The 20,444-nt window shown below is 30.7% G+C and overlaps 1 protein-coding gene across 1 annotated transcript in view; it reads left to right on the top strand.

The window, feature by feature from the left end:
- Positions 1-20,444, top strand: part of LOC118187872 (fatty-acid amide hydrolase 2-like) — a 425,140-nt gene that overhangs the window by 2,364 nt on the left and 402,332 nt on the right. The window contains exon 2 of the mRNA XM_085820389.1: positions 2,013-2,489. Within this exon, the coding sequence (XP_085676515.1) occupies positions 2,301-2,489 (189 nt within the window). The 5' untranslated portion in view covers positions 2,013-2,300. The remainder of the gene's footprint in view (positions 1-2,012; positions 2,490-20,444) is intronic.

The raw sequence follows: 20,444 nt of genomic DNA, 5'->3' as shown, positions 1-20,444 counted from the left end.
TGGGTTCCGATGAGCGTATAATTGTAAGGCGAAAGAAAAATGATGAACTCAATCCCAAGACCTGGAACACTAAGGTACGACGAGTGGCGGTGTCCTTGTGGGGGGTGGATGCCAGCATCAGAATTAGGTAATTTCGTATTTATTGATGGCATAATGAAGCGTGCTATTTATTCAAATATTCAAAAGATAATTTTAAATTATCCATCTAAAATTTGGGTATTGGAAACAACTTTATTTTTTTTTATCAGGATAGCAATCTTAAGCACAAGGCTATCAACGTTGATCTTCAATGTGCCTATAATTGCTCGCAAATTCTGAAAACACCCCCTCAGTCACCAAATTTAAACCCGCTAGAACACACTTAAAGAGAATTAGGGGCAGAGTACGAAGACACAGCAATAAAACGAAAATCAAAATGTTAACGGTATATGATGGAAGACTGGAGAAACATTGACGCAGATATTACTAAAAAAAAAACTGGTGCTTTATGAACCAGAAGTTTGAAAGCTGGTATAAATGCTGCAGGATAGCTTACAAAATACTAATAGAAATATTACAGTATTTACTAATATATGCAGATTTCTTTAAAGTGTAAGGAAACTTTTGTGAGGTAACTTTTCAGTTACATTTTGATTATTCGTCCCCCCCCCCCAAAAAGAACATTTTACTACATTTATAAAATAATCAATGCAGTTTCTCTAAGAGAAATTTATAGATATCATTAAAAATGCATCAGATCATAAAAAAAGGTAATTGCAATCGGCTGAGTTTTCCATATAAACTTATATCAAATCCGACTTCTGTTTAAGAAAATTTTAATAAAACTCAGATGGTGAAAATAGAGAAGTTCTTACCAACAGATTTAGAAGTAAATTTAGGGCTAAAGATTAGGCCCTAAGTACCTTATCAAGGTATTAGAAACAACACTCTTTTAGGGCTTTTAAAATTTCTGTAAATCCGTCATAAAATTCAAAATCATGAAATCTGAGCAATAAACAAAATAACTCTTTCCATTGATATTAGACAATTTCTTAATGTACTATATAGCGCAAGGATAGTGTTGTCCGTTTTTTACTTTGAAATGAGAATGCATGTAATTATTATCTACGGAACACATAGTTAAGTTTGGTAATAAGTGCATTATTTTATACTTTTCATTGTCTATTTCTTTATAAGTACAGGGTATAACAGAATTGATGGTCACGGCTTTAAGGGATAAGAGAACATGACAAAAGCAGCAATTTTTGTAATAAGTGAAGGATTATATACTTTCCATTAATTATTTAGTTATAAAGTGTAATAGAATGGATGGTCACTACTTTAAGGGATAAGAGAGCACGAGAAAAGTAATTTTTTTTGTAATGTAATATGGTGAAATGTGCAGACACAAAGTATGAAGAACGGAGAGAATGAAAAGTCGTTTTTATCACGAATATTAGTTACAAAAAGCAGTCAAATGAGCCACAGCAACTGCACTACATGCATCCCGACGACGATAGATTTCATTTACGAGACGTAGATTGAATTTCCGGAAGACTTTGTGACCATAAGAATTAGCGTCTGTATTACAGTAGTACAAAACATGGTGTACATCTTCTAACTACAGTCATTCCCCAAATGCATCGTTGTCATTGTGGCATGTATTACACGTGGTGGTCATTTATTTGAACGTGTTTGTAAATACCTTACTTAATTTTTGTATATATCCGGACTGGGGCAACTTTATGTTCTTCATGCTTACTGTATTTCCACATTCATATTTAACATTCCATCACATATTCTATAACAGAAATGTCTGTTTTTGCCATGTTCTAAAATCTTTAAAGTTAAAACTATCAGATCTGTCACATGCTGTGTAACATCCTATAACGTAAAGGTCAAGCGTGAGCATCACCAAAAATTTTAACAGATTTAAATACGATAAATGATTCTTAATGAACCAAACATTAAATTCCACTATATCATTTATATTAAAAATGTGATTAAAATTAAAATATTGTTTTCCCTTTTAGCTCAGCTAGCACCGTACTATTGATTTAGAAACAACGCTCATCGAAAGATCCCTTAGATTTTAGAAACTGATACAGAAAAGAAAACGCTTCATCACAGACAGCTTTCTTTGGAAGATCGTTTGCTAGTTCATGAAGTAACTGAAGCGAAACGAGCGTTCTGTTGCGAAGAATGCAGATATATTTCTAATCTGCAACGCTTTCGAAGTAATCGTAATTGAAGTGAAACTTTTCGGAACTTATATAAGTGATTTGATAGCTTTGTGAGCAGTGCCATAAAAAGCTGTTGAAATGGCCATTTTAGTGAAAAATCCAGTATTAGCATTTATCATCCGATTCTTCAGAAGAATCATTGAACTCATCTCTAGATTTGTTTTGTGTCTCAAGTATTGCGGTCGAAGCAAAAAATTAGCCGACATAACAGATCCTGTGCTTCTTGAATCAGCTTGCAGTTTGGCGGCGAAAATTCGACGTGGAGAGGTAAGTAAAATTTTGTATTATTTCACTAGTTGTCTGGTATATTTTTTACATTTTTTTCGACCCGTGGTATAAACAAATTCACAAAACGATACAGTGTTTGCTTTCTTATTTTGCAATATGATTCCTGTTAATTACAATTAATTTAACAATTAAAAAAATGCATCTCAGAATAAACTTTACATTATTAATTAGATTAAATTCTTTTGAAAATATATTTTACATAATTTGATGTAAGACAATTTTTACTTTAGTTGCCTTAAAAAATGCTTTATAAACTCATTACAAAATATAAAATAAATGTATAAAATAAGTAAATAAAATTCTAGTTTACGTGAAAATTAAATTTTTTCTTCGTTTTTCGCAGTGAAAATTAAATAACACAAATTAAATTTAAAAACAAAATTAGAAAAAATTCCCTTTTTGACTGATATTTTATAATTATATTCAGTATATTTTTATAGCCTTATATCTGCTAATTACAGTAATTAAATAGTACTGTAATTAATTGTTTCACTGATAATCACAAATATTCTTTGCAACAAAATGTTTCTTAAACTCATGCAACATGATTTATACTGAAAAATGTATTTTATCTTGATTAATAAATTTGTGTCGTCTGCTATTAATTCAGCACAAAACATAAGCTATATTTTATGAAACTTTTAAAGAGATTATACTAATAAACACAGTAGACATATTTTCAACAATTTCATATTTTTTTCAAAACGTATTCGTAGCAGAATAAATGTAGCAAAGGGATACTTCGAATACCAATACTTTTAGTACATATGCATGCGATTTATTATATTTATTTAACCCAGGCTATGTAAAATAGTAAATGTTTTAAGATATATGCTTCGTTTTTCTTTGACGATTAATTTGCATCTTGCAAAGTTATATACTTGATTTCTAATTAGAAAATGATTACAGAAAGTTCTGCTGTTTTATGGTTTAAAGAACGTTGATAATTTTACTGCGATTTTTTTTGCTTTTTATGTAATATATTCTTCGATTAATACTTTTTATTGCAATAAATACTGAATTCATGTGTTTGCGCTTGTGAAACAATTATATTATATATACAGTATAAGAATTAGGTCTTATATACAGCAATACAGTGTAAGTCAATTTCCAAAAAAACACAATTTAGTTTTCTTTATTAGTAATAATAATAATATTTGTTCAAACGTTAAAAAATTATTGAAGAAAGAAATCCTTTTATACAGTTACATTTTTTGGAAGAGAATTGTAGGGAAGCAATGATATACAGTCAAAAGTCTTTAATCCGGACGTCCATAATCCGCAATGATCTATAGTCCGGACCTCAAAGCTACAAACTTTCTGTTATGCGTTTACGCATGCCCATAATACGTTTACTCATGCGCGCTTAATGTATAACGGGCGGTATAAGCTAAGCTAAAATTATCTAATTATCTATTTCAGTTAATGTTGCAGATTGCGTTGTTACTTAATCTTCGAATTGGATCCGGCTTATTAATTTTTGCAGACTGTTAGAGCAATTTTATACAAGCTTGAACTTTCTATTATGTCAAAAAGAATTTCCGATTCTGGAGCTGCCAAAGGATCTACAAAGCGAAAGCATGTTTAGATGTCCATCAAACAAAAAGTGGAGTTGCTGCAAAAAATGGATAACGGCATATCCTTTGTCCATTTTTTGCAGCAATTCCACTTTTACAAAGGCATATCCTTTGTTTCTCTAACCATTCCGAAATCTGTTTATCAATTTCACGCTGCTCTGCGGGGGGGGGGGAGGGGACTTCGCGACGCGCAATGAAATGGATGTTGATCTGTCAGCACTATCTTTAGGGCAGATGTTTTTATTTTATTCGGCTTATAACTCCTTACTAAATGTAGTATTTCATCTCCATGTACTCGGTCTTTGATATGATTTAAATCAAATTCCTCGTCATTATAAATATCACGAATACACATCAAATAGTTTTCTGGTTGCAATTTTCTAATTTCGACTTGCGTATTGTATGCTTTACGCATGCGCGCGTTGAAAGAAATGTTTAATAAAGTAAACAAATAAATATTAAGCCTAAATTTTTGGTAAATTTTGATAACCTTTACATCACAATTGCTCTTTATTTCATAAATTACGGTTTCATATTTTTAATTTTATAATTTCTGCATGCCATCTTACCAGAGTTAAATTGATGATCTATAATGCGGAAAAACCGATAATCTGGAATCGCCGAAGTCCCGATTAAAGACTTACGAGTCCGGATTAAAGACTTTTGACTGTACTAATTTTTTATTTATATATTTACTTTAAATTAGAGACGGTGGTTGATATATTACTTCTGTAAAAAAGTAATACATGTGCTAACATCGTGATTTTTTTAAAGATATACAGAATTTATAATTTTTTGGCGTAAGGAATCTGAATATGGGCTTGTTGTTTTTTCCCACTATTCACAGTTTTACTGTATTTCCGGTTGAACATTTCTTAACAATTTCGCGCCGATTGTGACTTATACGTCCAAGTAAGAAACGCACTTATTTCCCGAACGGCACGCTAATGTGCCATAACGTTTTCTCGCTCACCTCCGGCCGCGACATATTTATGCCAATGTCTTGCAACGTTTTAAAAACTAAAACTTTCACCACAAGATCGCATTGCATGTCCACAGGATTTGAGATACATGTAGATTTGGCCTTCCACTCGAAATGATAAAAACATGACTCACGTAAGAGAGAAAGGAAAGCATAAAATAAACAAACAAGTCTCGTCTCTTTAAATCGTCATGTGATATAAACATTTGTGCTTGTGATATTCTTCCGAATCTTTTTTGTTATTCTTTTTCTTGTAAAAAGCGTTACTTATCAGAAGAAAGATAGACTCGCATAGTAAACGAACCAATTAATGACATGGAGGAGAATGATATTCTAAAGTGATGTTTCTAGTGATTCTGATACGGACATTTATCAGAGATTGAACTCTTTATCTACCAATTCAAGGTGAAAGATTTTGTTACTTCTTCTTGTAAATAGACTTTCTTGTACTTTTTAAAATTGATTTGGAAGTTTAATAATGTGTTTTATCAATTAAAACTTCGGAGTAATTTGGTAGCTCATATGAAAATTATTTTTAAAGTAAGCAGCTTTTTAATATATTTTCATGTAAAGTAATGAAAAAAGACTATTAAATGCTAAAATTAACATGTGTGATAGCTTAAGTAATAATGTAAACTAATGACGTTATGAGATGAACTTTTTTTAACGATTCCTTTCTGAAGTTAAACTTAGCGTCGCAAAACCCGGCGTTCTATAGGAGCACTCCTTTCAAATCTCCTCTGTCCCGAAGGAACGTCTTAAACAAAGAGGCGCCGTCTCGAAAGGGTTAATTGGTGCATTTACTAACGTAGCCTCTTTAACTGAAAAATAAAAAACAAACCTATCTAATTAAGAGTATGGATACTTCCTATCCTAGATTAAGTTGCGAGGTATACGGAAAGCTGTGAGGAATTGTTATGCTGAATCAAATGTGAAAACGGTTAACTTAAACAAGTTATTCTACTGCTGTTAGTATTATATCGAAGAGCAACATAGAGGCCTCCAACACGCGGTATAAAATGTTTTCAGTTTCATTTATTAAATTTTTTGTAATTAATTTAAAATACGCTTTCCGGTTACAATAAACAAATAATAATTTACACTTAATGTGTAAAAAATAATCGATAAAAAATATTGGTATATCGTGTTCAGTTTTTATGTCGCTTAGAATTCAGCGTCCGAAGTTGGATTAAAAATTATTTAAATTCTTCCAAAAAGGTTACCTTTATGTAAGAACAGCATAATTATTGGTCTATATACAAGACGTTGTTTTCCTTCTTTAAAACGTTCTTTTGCATTTCATGCTGATTGTACATGCTTAGCCTAAAAATAAATTAATAAATAAAAATAAGAAAAAAAATCTGAAAGATTTCAGATTTTAAATTATGTCCAAAGGGGCGCTTTTTTAACATTTTGTGTGTTACCATTATTTATTAAGTATCATGTTCTTCACACCTAAACCATAAAATTCAGTTCAAGAGCAATATCGCAAAATAATTTTAAAATGAGCATATCTTTACAATTTGCGATACACAATCTCCGGCGCTGGAGATAAAAATGTTTTTTGTTCTGTACAACGTCGCCATTGCTCGCTTTGAAATCCCTGAGTTTGTTAATCAAAAGTTCCTTAAAGTTTTACAAAATATGAAGTCGATAATAAAACAAATTCCAAATTTCAAATTTGGGTTTCCAGATGTCCATATTTGCAGGAGGATTACGGTATTCAAAATAGGTACCGCTGTTTTACAGTGCAGGAAACATACATTCATTTATGCAGATTCTTCGCTATTTAATTTCTTTAAATATAATGCAAGGCGATAATATTTGGTGGAAACAATTTGAAAAGTGAAACAACGTTTGTAGTGAATCAACGCAAAATGCCAAAATTAAATTAATAGTCGTTCTGGGGAAATTGCTCCTTTTACTGAAAACTAAGGTAATTTATCATTCAAACCTTAACTTTTAAGTTAAAAATGTATTTACTTAATTTTATGCAGAGATATGATTTCAGATCATTTAATGATTTTTTTCCCTCAGTAAACTTTGTTAACACCTTTCAGAATGGATAATATGTAAAACTGTCTCCTATTCGGATCAATACGATATATTTTCGAAATTATAAAAGGAATGAATAAGTTTATTGTAAAAGCATTAAAGTATATTACAGAGCAAAATTTTTCCAAATAGCCTGATACGTTTACAGGATGCTTAGGTTAGGTTTAATTGATTAAGGTAAAGCAATTCGTGGCCTACTTGTGGAACGCCTTTGTAGAAGACTTTTTTTTAAGGGAAACTGGCTCGTATCCACGTTACACATGGGGAAAGCGACAAAACCCCCACCATACAGCTAGCCCGTTCCCCGAGATTTAATCTCAGGTCGAATTATCTGTGTAGCAACTTTACAACTCGGCCATTGCTAGGCCAATGCATTTACGTGAGGGATAGAAGAGTGAAAGCTGTTTAGCATACTTGAAAGAGTATTTAAAACTTATATTGTTTTGAAGGCGGGAAAGGACTGTAATATAAGTGGTTCCTTTTGGCAATAGAAAAAACGAATTTAGAGCCGAGAGTAAAATGTATTTTCCCAAAAACGAATTAATATAATTTAATTTCGAGCAAATTTTGCAAAAAAATTCATGTTTATATGTAAGAATTATTCGATTTCACATATCTGAAAAACTTAAAATAGGAAGATAATTTCTTCTTTCTAAATTTTGAACAACAGAATGTTGTCTTATTAGCTAGGAAACATAAATAAAAAATTAAGACGAAGATTTAAACTGTTTATTTTTGGCTATATGATAAATTAAAATTATAACTTACTTGAAACACTTGTGAATCAATTACCACTGTGTATATTTTGAATAATAAATTAATATATTTTATGCTTGTATATAGATTGAAAATTTGAAAAAAAAATCATTTGTAATAAGGAAATATTTGTAACGAAGCCTTGGTTTAAATTGCATTAGGTTCTTATCTTATTGTACGGTAACAATATGTATTTGTATGTACATGAACCAATATTTATATGTATTTTTTTCTGTATGCTTCGAAGAAATATTTAATAAATAAAAGAAAAATTAGTTTGATATTATTTATTCGCATGTTTGGTTCCACACGAGAATTTTTCATAATCTGTTAAGTTAAAAGAAAGCTTTTTAGCGACTAATTCAATATATTAGAATTATTTGAAATAAATTTCAGTCTGAAAATTTAGTACTGAGCTGACAATACGCTTGAATTCCAACATGTAATCAACATCAACGTAAGTTTCTTGCATACGTCAACCATTAGATTTCAGACAGAAAAAAATGTCTTGCAATGCCAAAGTATAAATTAGAATTTTTTTCTTTGAGTCATTATTATTACCGTTTGTATATACATTTTGATAAATATTTAATAAATAAAATTTAAAATTTAATTAAAAATTATTGCTAAAATCTATTTAGCACGAAAGCCCGTTCGCTCGAAAGGACTATTATTCTCGAAACGAGATTCTGCGTCTTCCACTATAACCGGAAATCATTTTTCAATTGTTGTCACTAAATATTATCATCCCGTATTATTTTTAAAGAAATTAAATAATGAAGAATCTGCATATATGTATGTATGCTCCTCATGCTGTGGAAAACCAAAAATATCGAATAACGTAGGGCCATAAAATATCGAATAACGTAGTCCTCTACTTGAACTTATGCTCCTGGAAACCCGAATTCTATATTTCGAATTTTACATTTCATATTTTGTAACATTTTAAGGAATTTTTGATTAATAAACTCATCAATTTGTAAGCGAGTAGTGGAAACATTGTATGAAAGGCAATATTTTTATCTCCAAGGCGCGAAACTCTGTATCGGAAATTCTAAAAATAGGCTGTTCTTAAATATTTTGTGATTTTGCCGTTGAATTGAATTTCACGTAATGAATTCAACACTTACAATTCATGCTATTCAACACAGTGAATTTCATGTAAGTATCATGAACGTGATATTTAATAAGTTAACGCACAAAACGTTAATAATTAAGACCATAAAAAAGTTTTGCAGATCATCTTACTAAAAAAACAGAACATTGATATGATAAACAGAGAAGAGACTGAAAAAAAATATAAAAATGTAAGCCGACACTTAACACTGTATTGGGAATTCTAAACATATGCTGCTATGCTGCTTTTAAAATTTTTGTAATTTTGCTTTTGAATTGTAATATATGGCGTAATTCCGAAGAAAGTGATACTTAATAATAAAGGTAAAATGACAAAACGAAATGGGTTAGCAGGAGTGAGTTTAACAGAAGACTGGTAGTTCGCAAGCTCAGCGAAGACGTAAAAAACTTTAAGAACTCCTTTCGTGCGACAGTTAAAATCTGAAGCTTTTCACATTTTCTTTCCCTTTTTATCTTATTAAGGTATCTGCCTACGTTAAAAAAACGATTTCGGCGAAAAAATTCGATTTTTTTTTATTGCCCAATTTGAAAGGTCAATTTTGTAGGATTCCGAAAATGGTTCATTTTTACGTTTGCGATAATTAGAAGAGAAGGTATAGCCAATTAACTGCACTGGAAGTGAAAGCAGAAAGACCGGAAGTGCCATTTAAAAGGCTCAACTTAAAGGTAAACAATGTTGTTATCCGTGTTTTTTTTAACTGTTTGTGTGTAAAATTGTGCTAAAACATTTCATTTTAATTCTGGGTACTTTTTTTTTGTTTCTGGCAATAATTATTTGCCTTAATTCTTTGAACTGGGACTGGCAACATTGCGGGTTTTTTTAACTGGGTTTGGCAACATTGCGATTAGGTATAAATACTATGTTGCTGGGTGCATATATAGCCGTTTTAATTTTTAATTCAGGGTATCTTGGATTACTTTCTGTGTTTGAACATTTAGGCATATCAATTGAACAAGAAATGATTAAAAATTACTTTGGAATTGATAACGAAAGAATAAAGAACTCGAAAATTCATTCGTTGCTCATTTCGAAAATAGCCAGAAAAAAATTAAAATCAAATAGGAAATCAAAATTACTTAAGTATAAAGATATGGAGGGTGTGATGTACAAATGTGGAGAATTTTAAGTGTGTAAATACAACAGAACAGTTTTTCTGTTAATGTGAAATCTTTAAATGCGTTTTCCAAAAAACTAATTTTTCTAGTGTTTTTACATACAAGAAATGTAATTACTCAAAATGTTCTAAAGATATCTCTATTAAATTTCACTAAAATGTTTTCTACATTATTTATTAGGTTTTAAGCTACAATCTAAGTAATATTTATTAATTTGATTGTTTTATAAGTATTTCTATATAAAACGATAAGAAATATTTTACAAAAAACTGTTTTTTCATGTAATTACACATATTTTAGTAAATTTTAGAAATATCATATACATTTTAGTTCATAACACAGATAAGTGTTGTAGTAGTATACAGTATAAAAAAAATTGAAATATATGCTGTGAGAAAAAATATACGGCATTTAACGTAAGTGTTAAATTCTCCTAAAAATTTGCATAAAATTGCATATATTTCAAAATTTTATAAAAATATTCCTAAAAATTTACCTATTTTCATGATTTGATATCATATTTTGACTAAATAAATATATATTTCATCAGAATTCTATGTTTTTTAAAAAAAGTGCTCCGAACGTAGGCAGATACCTTAAAACGAGTTTCAATTCATTAGCTGGTTCCAGATTGCGCATTCGGCTCGCTTGCTATTTGAGTCAATAATCAAGTTAATTTGATTAACTATTAATTCATTAATAAATTTGAGTACTTTAAACTGTATTTTTAAATAACTTAAATATTAAGTTACGATTATTTAAGATTTCATCATTTTTTTTAAGTGAGAGTAATTATAAAAGTGGTATAACCTAACGCTAAATAGCAACAGTAAAAAAAAATTCAAACATCTAACATCTGAACTGTTAGTAAAAGAGATTCGACAGATTTTTGCATGGACATAACTTTTCCTCTTACCCAAGAGTAATTACTTTATGTTACCTTTATTACTTTTGACATGTAATTCTTCCATGTAGTGTTTTTCTTATAATTATAATTCTTTCTTATTTGCTTGGTTAAATGTAAAGTTTACATGGCCCTCTGGTTATAAACTGGCAGCCCAACAGTGGGCCCGAAGCCTCAAAACTTTAAAACTTATTACCGAAATCGGAGCGCAATTTTTTTCTTAGAGCTCTTCCTGCGTTAAAAGAAGAAAATTAGCACCCTGGTGATATGGAAAATTTTGATTTTTGACAATCTGGAAATTAGCAGCCACCCTAGGAGTGAAGAATTAATCCAATGTCCTTGCGCTTATTGTAAAGCAATCATGTAGGAAGTAGGAATTGTATTTTATATAAAGTTAAATTGATTATGATAGTTTAACATAGAGTGAAAGCATGTTTAATTTTCTAAATAAAAAGAAATAATATTTGAGAATAAAAAAGAAATGGATCAACAGAAGGAAATGACTGAAAATATATCATTAAAAGTCAAAGCTACTGGAACGGATGAACCAAAGAATAAATGTGGAAATTTTTCAGATCCTAAATTCAGTCTTATTAGTCTCAGTTATCATTGGTTAGAGAAGAGACCTAAAACTCTATTTGAAAAACCTGCGAAGAAATGGAGCAACTCATCAGAGGCTTGGAAGAAGAAAAATAAGACCTTGATGATGAAGTGGAGGAAACGGTTTAAAAACTGAAAGGCTCTAGTTCTACAACAGATGATTATTCTAGTAAACCTTTTAATATTCTCATAAGAAACAAAATTCAAACTTAAAAAAAGGAAAATAAGTGGCTCAAAAATGTGTTGCATTAAGTGCAGTCGTCTAGCAAAAGTAATGAAGATAAACAAAATAGTAATTCCACAGGTGCTGTCAAAGTTGCCTTCGAACTATTCTGACATTTTCAAAATTTTTACTTTAAAAGTTCCTTTTATAGTAGGGTGGATCTGATATTGTGACTTGGCTTTTAAAATTCGAGAGTCGCTTCAAACCAGGGGGAGATCTAATCCCATATAATGAACTTTTCAAGAACTGATTCTATGTTAAATGAAACATCTCGATTCAGTGATGTTTCAGGGAATCATCCCGATTCCATGTTAAATGAATCATCTCGATTCAGTGAAGTTTTAGGGAATCATCCTGATTCCATGTTAAATGAATCATAACGATTCTCTGAAGTTTGAGTGGAATAACCCTGATTCCATGTTAAATGAATCATCCCGATTCATTGATGTTTTGGAGAATCATCCTGATTCTGTGCAGTTAAATCAATCATTTCAAACTCGTCATCAAAAGATTCCCGGTTTACTCTTCATAGAGATGAATGTGAAATATCTTGCGGACTCTTCGTTGAGACGTCATCAGAGCCCGAGGGGGAGTCTATAACCTAACGCTAAATGGCAACAGTAAAAAAAATTCAAACATCTAACATCTGAACCGTTAGTAAATATTTAATAGTAATTTAATAAATTATTAATAGGTAAAATAGATTCGACAGACTTTTGCATGGACATAACTTTTCCTCTTATCCAAGAGTAATTGCTTTATGTTACCTTTATTAGTTTTGACATGTAATTCTTCCATGTAGTGTTTTTCTTATAATTATAATTCTTTCTTATTTGCTTGGTTAAATGTAAAGTTTACATGGCCCTCTGGTTATAGCGGTTATTATAAATATATAACATTAATAGTAGTTTTTAAGTAAATAAAACTCAATTAGACATAAATAAAAGTAAAGATATATATGTGGGTAAAAAAAAGCGTTTCTAATAACAGCATTATCTCAGAGACATTGAAAATTTCCCCTGTCATGATAAATTAGGAAGCGGTTCTTAAGGTAACATAATCAGTATTTTACCTGAACTCAAGTATAAATTTATTCGCGCTTCACAGTAAAAGGTATAACCATTAACTTCTATATCTCCAAGATATGCAAATGAAATACAGTATAAAGTAGTTAATAAATGTGATCAAAAATATTTCATACAAAAACATACCTAAATCTAATAACTTCCCATATCCATATCTAATATGATATAATAACCTAACAAACAACATACATGAAAGCAATATTTAAGAAAAAACATGAACTAGTAGTGTTTGAAAGTATAAATAGAAGAAGAAAGGTAACAGAACTAAAATTTCCAATTAATAAAAAAAAATTGTGTTTTTTAAATAGTAAGCAATTAAAAGTGCATTAATTATGGATTGCAGTATTTACTAGTAATGTTGATGTTTCTTCAAACTATTTCTTTCGATCATATGTAAATATGCTTTCGATCATATACTTATTTTTAGCTTCTACATTTTAGAATAGTGGTAGATTACAATGATTATTTCATGCACTTTTTATAATCAATAATTTTCCTTTTGTTACCGTACAGAAATAATTTAAATAATATGGTATACGATAATAAGCTAAGTACGTTAAAGTACGCTTTTCGTTAAATAGCACACGATGAAACTTTTTGTTTCTATTTATTATAAATTTCTTTATTATTACAAGCACATAAAATGTAAGCGAAGCAAATAGAATATACTCGTACTTAAATTTAAAAAAAATAAATCCTTATTTCCACCATTCATTTATTGAGATAATCTAATAAACTAACATAACGGCAATATTTAAAAAAAAAAACGAATTACACAGTGTTTGGAAGAATAGATAGCAAACGAGAAGTAATAAAACTGCAATTTGCAATTAATAAAAATATTCAGTGTTTTTAATATTACACAATTAAATATCACATCATTATAGATTACAATATTTCATAGAAATGCTAATGTGTCCTTAACACTATTTTTTCGATCATACATTTCATACACTGTTTAAAATCATTAACCTTTTCTGCATACTGTACAAAAGACAACATGCTTGTTATACATACATAAAATGTTCATTATTATTAATTTTAATGTATTGCTTTTTGCTATTACATATATCTAATTCATCTTCAGCAGTCATGTTATTAAGTACTGATACCAGTCCAATAATTTCTTTGTATTTTGAAAATAATGAACATACCATAACAGCTTGAGTTGTTGTTCCTTCTATATTGATTGCATTTTCAGCAAAACCAGAAAGTGGCTTACCGTTGTATGTTATTTTTGGTTTTATATGAATTAATTCTGGAAATCAAACTTTCAATATGAACACAATAATCGATTAATATGAATGATATACGATATAGCACTTAGGACGTTATAACCGAAGCACAAAGCTATCCAAATATTGCTCCGCTGGAACCACAGTGTTTGAAGACAGACGCTATTTCCACAGAGACACTATTTCATCATATAACCATAGAGACTCATAACCATAGAGACACTATTTCATGAACACTATATTCCACAGACCTCTATAAACCACAGAGACACTATTTCACGAACACTGGATTCACGATTAGGACTATAACATTTCTTCTAAAGCAGATACTCACAAACAAAATAAGCACAAATTCAGTATTCTCACGATTGATTTCTTCTCAATTCAGAGGCTTCCAAACAGGAGCTCACAGCATAGGAATTTAATTCGCTGAAGGTAGTTGAAGTAAGTAGATAGAAAACTATGAGAAGATTCACAATGCGTTCTTTGATTGACAGTGCATTACATTTACTTTTAATATAAGCAACATTTTTATATCATCATTGCTTGATTCAATTTTAAAACATGAAGTCACTCTTTTCAAACGCCTTACAGATGGCAGCTTTACCAAATTACTTGAAAGAACTGCTAGAATCTTAATTAATTGCGCAGTTGCTTGTTCGAATTTGGCAGCTAGCCAAAGCGCGCAAATCTCGAGATGCTCGTTGATATAAGTATCCAGTAAATAATGTACAGGTCTTCTACTCCTGACTGTCGATGAATTTTCCGTCATATATATTGGACACCCGCTAAATATGCATCGTCTTTTAACATTGGACATTTTCTCGGGATTCTTAAAATCGCCCCAATTTCATCCGCGAATACAGTTTCACACACAATCATGTCTTCGTGAAAAGTGTACTTTTTGCACTGTATGCAATAAAATGTTTCATATAATATCACCATATTAATTCAAATAAATTCGTCCTTACTTCAGAAATAATAAATAACGTCATATTTCAATAGTGAAATAATTGTTAACATGTGATTTGCATTGATTTCGGAAAAATGATTTTTTAAAGTATATAAAATGCATAACTTAATAACTTAATGTAAAAAATAGTTTCATTTTAAAATATTTTACTATAATACTTATAAAAATATTTTAATTATTAATTATTTTAACAAAATTTTAAACAATTATTTAGCAAGTATTTTTAGTACTAATTAAATTTAATAAATCAAAAGTATTTATATTAAATTTACATTTCCTTAGATTAATATATTTAGATGAAATAAAGTAATGAAACATTGCAAAGTACATCTCATGCGGACTTCAGGTTCTTGAAAAGGCAGATTTAGTCTCTTTCCATTCTAAAAGTAATGCTGATGAACTATGAATAAGATGCTAAAACGACCACGTCTAAAAGCGGTCATATCATGACGTTTCAGCGAAGTCGAAAAATTGCCGAGATGCAATGGCAAATATTTTGCATCTTCGCAACGTTTTAAAGACGTCGTATAAGTTACCACGACCACTTTGGAGCCTCTAGGATTAGTTTGCAACGTCTTTGCAACGTCGTGTGCTACTTGAGTCACGTTAATTTGATTTTATTAAACTATTGAAATTATTTGATTCAAAATTTAAAGAAAGATTCTAAATTGTCAATCAACCGTTTTGGTACAGTCTCCGAAAATGACATTAGAATCGGTATTGGAACATTAATATCTATCACATTCATTTTTATATTGATAATGCTATTAACAATATCAAAAATGGAATTTTTTTAAAGTTTTAAAGTATTTTGCTTTATCATAGCCATAAAATTTTACTTTAATAATCAGTAAATTAAAATTCTAACCAAGTGATGTTTCTTTATATACGACAAGCATTTATTATTATAAATAAAGGTCAAAGCAAAAATTTATCTGATAATTTTCAGAGGAAATAGCTATAATATTATTTTGTTTTAAGCAAGAGTAAAAATGATTAATCATAATTAATAAATAATAAACGTATTTTTATTTTAGATCTTTAGAAGCTGAAGATAAAAATGTTTTTTCTGTACAACGTTGCCATTGCTAGCTTTGAAATCTTTGTTAATCAAAAAGTCATTAAAGTTTTACAAAATATGAAATCGATAATAAAACAAATTCCAAATTTCAGATTTGGGCTTTCACATTCCCATATTCGCAATAGGATTACGTCATTCAAAATTCGATGGTTTTGTATACCGTTGTTTTATCTCAATGCGAGAAATAAGCATACATTTATGCAGATTTTTTCATTATTTAATTTCTTCAAATATAATGCAGGGCTGTAACATTTGGTGGCAACAGATTGAAAAGTGAAACGGACATTTATAGTGAACCAACGCAAAATCACAAAACGAAAACAATAGTCCTTCAGGGACAAAGCTCGTTTAGACTAAATAAATTAAATAAAAATTAAAATCTGAAAAAGTTTCAAAATTTTAAATTACGTCCAAAGGGACTTTTTTTTAACATTTTGTGTGTTACCTTTATTTATTAAATATCATGTTCTTCGCACTTAAACCATAAAATTCAATTCAAGAGCAATATCGCAAGATAATTTTCTAGAGACATATGGTATTTTCTTTGGAAGCAGGCAAGATGAAAAATGAGCAGTCGGCTTCTCCGGGAATCGAACCACGGACCTCTGGCACACCGGCCCAGCGTGCAGAACCACTACACCATGAAGGTATGCTCTGAAGGCCGGAGATAAACCTTAAAAACTCCCCCTTTTAAAGGGCAACTGGGGTTTATAGGGGTCCCAGTCTCCAAATCCTGGATGAAGAGAATCATCATCCAACACCCTTTTAGTTTGGGTGCCACTGTAGAGACATTAGGTATTTGTTTTTGGAAGCAGGTCGATGAGCAGTCGCCTTCACTGGGAATGGAACCACGGACATCTGGAATATCGGTCAAGCGTGCAGAACCACTACACTACGAAAGCACGCTAGGAAGGCCGGAGAAATACCTTATAATTTTAAATTGAGCATATTTTTAGAATTTCCGATACACTGTCTCACGCGCTGGAGATAAAAATATTTTTCTGTACACGTTGCCATTGCTCGCTTTGAAATCCTTGATTTTGTTAATCAAAAATTCGTTAAACATTTACAGAATATGAAATCGATAATAAAACGAATTCCAAATTCCAAATTAGGGCTACCAAATGCCCATATTCGGTGAAAGATTACGTTATTCAAAATTGGATGGCTCTAGGTACCGTTGTTTAATCACAATGCAAGAAACATACATACATTTATGCAGATTCTTCATTATTCAATTTCTTTAAATAGAATACAGGGCGATAATATTTGGTGGCAACAATTTGAAAAAGTAAAACAACGCAGAAAGTGAATCAACGCAAAATGGCAAAACGAAATTAATAGTCTTTCTGGGCAAATTGCCCCTTTGAACTAAAAATTCTAATTAAATTACTGTTTATCTGCCAAAGGTGAACTGACCTTTCAAGGGGAAACAGTTTTCCTTTAGCAGGTTACAGCAATTTGGGAGTTATCACGTTTCGTACTAATTGATCCTTGAATACAAACGAATGAACAATTTTTGCTATTCACAAAAAGAAAAAAAATATTTTAAAGTTTAAATGTGTATTCAGTGATGACTAATTCTCCCGTGGCAATAATGGGACATTTTTATAATAATAGTGTATAAAATGGAGAAAATTTAAAACTAAGAAAAAGACTATATAAAACAAAAGAAGCAATGTAAAAATATATATATTCAAGATTAATAACATTTTCATTTGCCTATTTCATGAGATAAAATAGAACATAAAAAAATTAAAAGTAGAGAAAACAAAATAATCTATAAACGATGAGCGGAAATGTGATGTCGGAAGTGATTTCTTTTACTTTTAATAAGGATAAAAATTTTAAATCGACGAACAAATTCCCGTAATCGAAATAAAACGGAAACAGTGTAAAAGAATTCACGATCTTTTCTCAATATTATACCTTCCTGCTTGATGTTAGTCAAGCTGCAGCAAGTAAACATTAATCCTTAAAATGATATTGCGCTTCTAACTGTATTTAGTTTCTGCATTAATTCGATATAAATTATGAGTGAAACAGATATTACAAGAAACAGAAAAAAAGGGGGGGAGCGTTTGCTGTTGTTGTTACTAATCTATCTGGTTATAAATTCCTGCCACAATAAATTCACGAATTTTATCATGGCCAAGAACCCATCTGTAGCGCTTTTCGTTGTGGCCTGGATAATAAGGTTACAGCACGCGTTTGCTCAGTTCCGTTTGTAGCTCTTTTTTTCTCTTCTCCATCAATCTCAAATGGATCTTTTGGCTTGACAGTACTAACAAGTGTTCCCAAGGCTCTAAAACATACTTTACAAACCTCCACCTCTTCTCCAAGATAATAATCGGATTTGACATGATTCATAGCACATATTTTATCCTAATTATATTTGTATGCCCGCATATACCATAATAGTGAAAATTATCTAAAAAATGTGTTGTATTAGCAGAACTACGTAACATACTACAAATTTGCAAACGTCTCGGTAATGTAACATCGACAGCATCTTTTGAGTCCAAATGGGCTTTATCCCTGAAGGACTATTGTTTTCGGTTTGCGATTTTCCGTTAAATCACTATAAATTTGCGTTTCACTTTTCAAATTGTTGCCACCAAATGTTAGAGTCCTGCATTGTATTTGAAGAAATTAAATTACGAAAAATCTGCATAAATGTATGTCTATTTCTCGCATTGTGATAAAACAACGGTACATAGAGCCATCGAACTTTGAGTGACGTAATCCTACGACGAATATGGGCATGTGGAAGCCCAAATTTGAAATTTGAAATTTCTTTTATTATCGATTTCATATTTTATAAAACTTTAACGAATTTTTGATTAACAAACTCATTGATTTGAAAGCGAACAATGGCAACAATCTATGGGGGGGGATAACCTTTTTATCTCCAACGCGCGGAACTGTGTGTCGCAAATTCTAAAGATAAGGTCATTTTAAAATTATTTTGCGACATTGCTATTGAACTGAATTTATGGTTTAAGTGCGAATAACATGATATTTAATAAATAAAGATGACACGCAAAGGGTTAGAAAAACGTCCTTTTGGATGTAATCTAAAATCCGAAACCTTTCAGATTTTTTTTTCCTTTTTCTTTTTTAAAATGTAATTGTATAAATATTAGTACGCATTACAACCGGTAGCACTTTGTACTGGAGAGTATCATAGTACCTGATTGCACCTTACAATATCCAAGACAAGCGGCATCAGTATTTTTCACTTACTCTCAACAACAGGGACCCCACCAAGAACTTTCCCTCCATGTTCCGATCCTACATTCAGTATTCCCCACTTTACATAGTAAAATTCCGGTGAACAGAGCAATAAGCTCCAATGTTTCCCTCCTTGTACGACGTATTGTAATCGCAAAAAAATTCGGGTGTCATATTTAAACTAAAATATCCATTTTGACGATTCTCCAAACAAATTTAACAATGTTGTTGCATGATATATGTACGTACGGACACAATTAAGGATTCTCTCTTTGCAAAACGGATTCTAAAAGGGATATAATTGAATATTTTTTTGTGATGTCTGTATGTACGTACGTAAGTATGTATCTCACATAACTCAAAAACGAACAGCCGTAGAGCGTTGAAATTTTGTATATGGAATTGCTATGCCATGTAGTTGTGCACCTGTCTTTTTCGTTGCAATCGGCTGTATGGAACGCATTACAAATATGTATATTGCCACTCTGTTACCCGACTCCATTGAGTTCAGTGTTGTTTTGTTATATATTGGTAAATGGTGCATTTTTTGAATGATGTAGTTCTTATGCTCCAGTTAAGGTTTTTATGCCTTTAGTTAGTCTGCATGCAATGTTGTAGAATTATCAACAATTTAAAAGAGGCGCTAAGTTTAACGAGGTCGCCATTCGTTTACATTTGAAGCTCTTAGTAGAACAGTGAATTAAATCAGTTGGTGCGTCAGCTTCAGTGTCTTTGTGCCCAGTGTGACCAAAAGTTAATTTTCAGTTTTGCGCACTGAAAATTTGTTCCGGCTTTTGTACTAATTGCTTGTTATTGTGTAGAAGCTCTAACTTTAATTGAAAAAAATTGTTTTTTTAAACTGTTTTAAACTGCATTTAGGTTTTTCTGTATTTAGGTTTAAATGTAACTGTTTTAGGTTTTTCTGTATTTTACAATTTTTAATGAAGCAGTTTTAAGTTTTTATGTATTTTTCTCT

Source organism: Stegodyphus dumicola, chromosome 1, assembly GCF_044657685.1.
Source record: "Stegodyphus dumicola isolate Sdum_Otavi_A_Nest chromosome 1, ASM4465768v1".
Lineage (NCBI taxonomy): Eukaryota > Metazoa > Arthropoda > Arachnida > Araneae > Eresidae > Stegodyphus > Stegodyphus dumicola.
This window is presented reverse-complemented; position numbering and strand designations above follow the sequence as displayed.